Here is a 2,729-nt window from a genome sequence, read left to right as displayed (position 1 = left end):
ACCTGAGCAAAACACAGAGAAGAGATAAATGTATGGATAGATAGATAGATAGATAGATAGATAGATAGATAGATAGATAGATCTAAATAACACCTCATGACACCTCAGTAAGACATTGTGTGCAGTTCATGTGGAGAGGTGCAAAGTTCATTCAAACTACATCCTATTAAACGCTTTTGGGGAAGCACTGGGATAATTACAAGTCTCTCTCTCTCTCTCTCTCTGGGGACTCATTGCTCCAGGTGGAAGTGGCGCGTAATAGGAAACCAAACGATGATCTGTTTTAAGTAGCTAATTAGTAAAGAAACACCAAGTATTTATACTAGAAAAGTATTTATTTCTGTGCACCCACTGGCTGGCTGGCTGCGATTTGTTTCTCTGCTCACTATGAAAATATCCTTTACTAATTAATTTAAAATCAATTAGTTGCCCATGTGATTAGCATCAGTGCAGAGGAATGATAAGAATGTGCTTAATTAAGCCTAATGCATTTAAACTGATACATACGTTTGCATATTCAAGACACTGATTGGCCTAATTGATTGATTAGGACTGCAAATTAATCTCCAGGACATCTTTTTCTTTTCTTTTTTTTCTTGAGAAAAAAAAGTCCTCCCTCCTCTGTTCCCTCATAGATTTTCTTGCTGGTTTCATCTTTTTGTTTTTTTGTCGTCATCCTGGAAAAGAAAAATGCATATTAAAGTTACAGTCTGGTCATTTTTAGAGTGGGAAACTTCTGACGTCAGAGTCACCGCCGTTTAAAACAACCTGCCTCTGCTGCTGACGTCTTTTATACTACTTTTTTATAAGGCAAAAATATGTATCTGACAACAAAGTGATTATTCTCCACAAAGAGATTCTGCATCACTTTAATTCATTTATCTATTTCTAAGACTTTTCAAAAGAAAAAAAAGGAGCCCTAGAAGATTTTCTTCCTTTATTTTTTTTATTTTTTCCCCCCGTTGAAAGGCGTTTGAGTGGGGGGGCATTTTACACAAATTAAACATGCTACTCTGCTTCGCCCTATAAGCATCCTAGGAGCCTGTGCTTACCAATCAATTGGTACAGTCAAACAGAGCCGCAGCCTGCGTTAGAGTGGAGACCTTCAGTCTCGCTTTATTTCTGGATATTGGGGGACCTCTCTACCATGTCATATCCACAATTTGGATATCCCTATTCGTCTGCTCCACAAGTAAGTTCATGTAACTACCTTTGTTCATTTAATATGTTGTTTTGATTTGGATGTTGCCGGCGATTGATTATCTCATCGATTTAAGCGTGATCCCTTTACGCATTTTTGGCCAAGAATCAGGGAAGCTGTCAGTCCTTTCGGGTATCGGGAAGGTGTTACGTTACAGCCTGTGATGATACCTGTGTTCCTGCAGCGATAGAAAGGGGATAAGAAGAGGATAACCAAAAAGGAGAAGAAAAAAAAAGGCAGCGAGACCTCCGACCTACCGTTCACTGATTTCTACAAGATAATAGCCACTGTGTAATGTCCACCATATGTTTATCTGCGCTGGAACACGCATGCCAACTTGTTCTGCACACGCTGTGTGTGTGTGTGTTTTGCGCCATAACCCAGCTGCTGTTTTGTTTTGGCTTTGAGCCATAAAAAATCATTTGGGCATTACTTTTGGTATTACATGGCGATGTTTGCAAAACAAGCTGTGTCGCTTTTGACGCGTGGAGGAAAGCTAATAGACGGCTCGTTTTGGACACGTTTTACGCGCACATTAACACCAGAATATGACGCATCATTCATCATCAAATTTACTTTACAAGTCATTTGATGTGTTTTAGTTTTTTAAAGAATGACATTCAGAAAGAAATGTGTGCGTATAAGATCGAGTTTACATGATTTTCGGGAAAGGTGAAATAATTGATTGTCACAAACTTGCATGTTTCATTTTAACAGTAAACTGTTGGAAACAGTTAGAATCGTATTAATTTCACCGAGACGATTTTTGTTTCGTACTTAAAAAGGTATTAAAAGTTCTAAACAAACTTCGAGTGTTAAAGATGAACATCTGACTTTGTTTCGATACTGAATCAAATAAAGCAATACCAATAACTTTTTTAATAAAGATATTCTCTCTCGATCTGTACCCAGTTCCTGATGACAACCAACTCTCTGACCACTTGCTGCGAGTCCACCGGCAGATCCATAGCCGACTCCGGAGTAGCGGCATCCGGGCAGACACCAGTCTACTGTCCGGTGTACGAGAGCCGGTTGCTGGCCACGGCAAGGCATGAACTCAGCTCAGCCGCCGCGCTGGGCGTGTACGGGAGCCCATACACCGGCGGACAAGGCTATGGGAATTACGTTACATATGGCACGGACGCCTCGGCTTTCTACTCGCTGGTAAGCCACTTCATCTGATTCCTCTTGGCATTGATTAATGGAGCCGCAGGGTGCCGAGGCTCAAGCCAGGCGCACCTCTTCTTGGTTTTATGCTCAACGCCGAGAAATACCTGTATCTCTGCTGTACGTGATTTATTCTTATATCACCCTGAACAGCCAACTTTTCTTTAGTAACTGAAAAATACTTTCAGCAAGGAGAGATTAGATCAGTCTCCTGAGTCAGAGTTTACCCTGACACAAATCATTTTAGTGGAATAAAGCAGACGAAATCAGTCAAATTTATATTGAGACAAGCTGGTTTGCATTGAAATCGAGTTGCTTCTTACAAGCTTTGAATATGTATATAAATATATATATATATTCA

General features: G+C 40.2%; 1 protein-coding gene across 1 annotated transcript in view; it reads left to right on the top strand.

Annotated features, from left to right (window-relative positions):
• The first annotated feature begins 735 nt into the window (after positions 1–735).
• irx4a (iroquois homeobox 4a) overlaps positions 736–2,729 on the top strand; it is a 6,759-nt gene continuing 4,765 nt past the window's right edge. Inside the window, exons 1-2 of the mRNA XM_010757041.3 lie at positions 736–1,192; positions 2,114–2,365. Of these exons, the coding sequence (XP_010755343.2) occupies positions 1,148–1,192; positions 2,114–2,365 (297 nt within the window). The 5' untranslated portion in view covers positions 736–1,147. The remainder of the gene's footprint in view (positions 1,193–2,113; positions 2,366–2,729) is intronic.

Source organism: Larimichthys crocea, chromosome XIII, assembly GCF_000972845.2.
Source record: "Larimichthys crocea isolate SSNF chromosome XIII, L_crocea_2.0, whole genome shotgun sequence".
Taxonomy (NCBI): domain Eukaryota; kingdom Metazoa; phylum Chordata; class Actinopteri; family Sciaenidae; genus Larimichthys; species Larimichthys crocea.
Note: the sequence above shows the minus strand (reverse complement) of the source record. Positions and strands in the feature narration are given on the sequence as shown.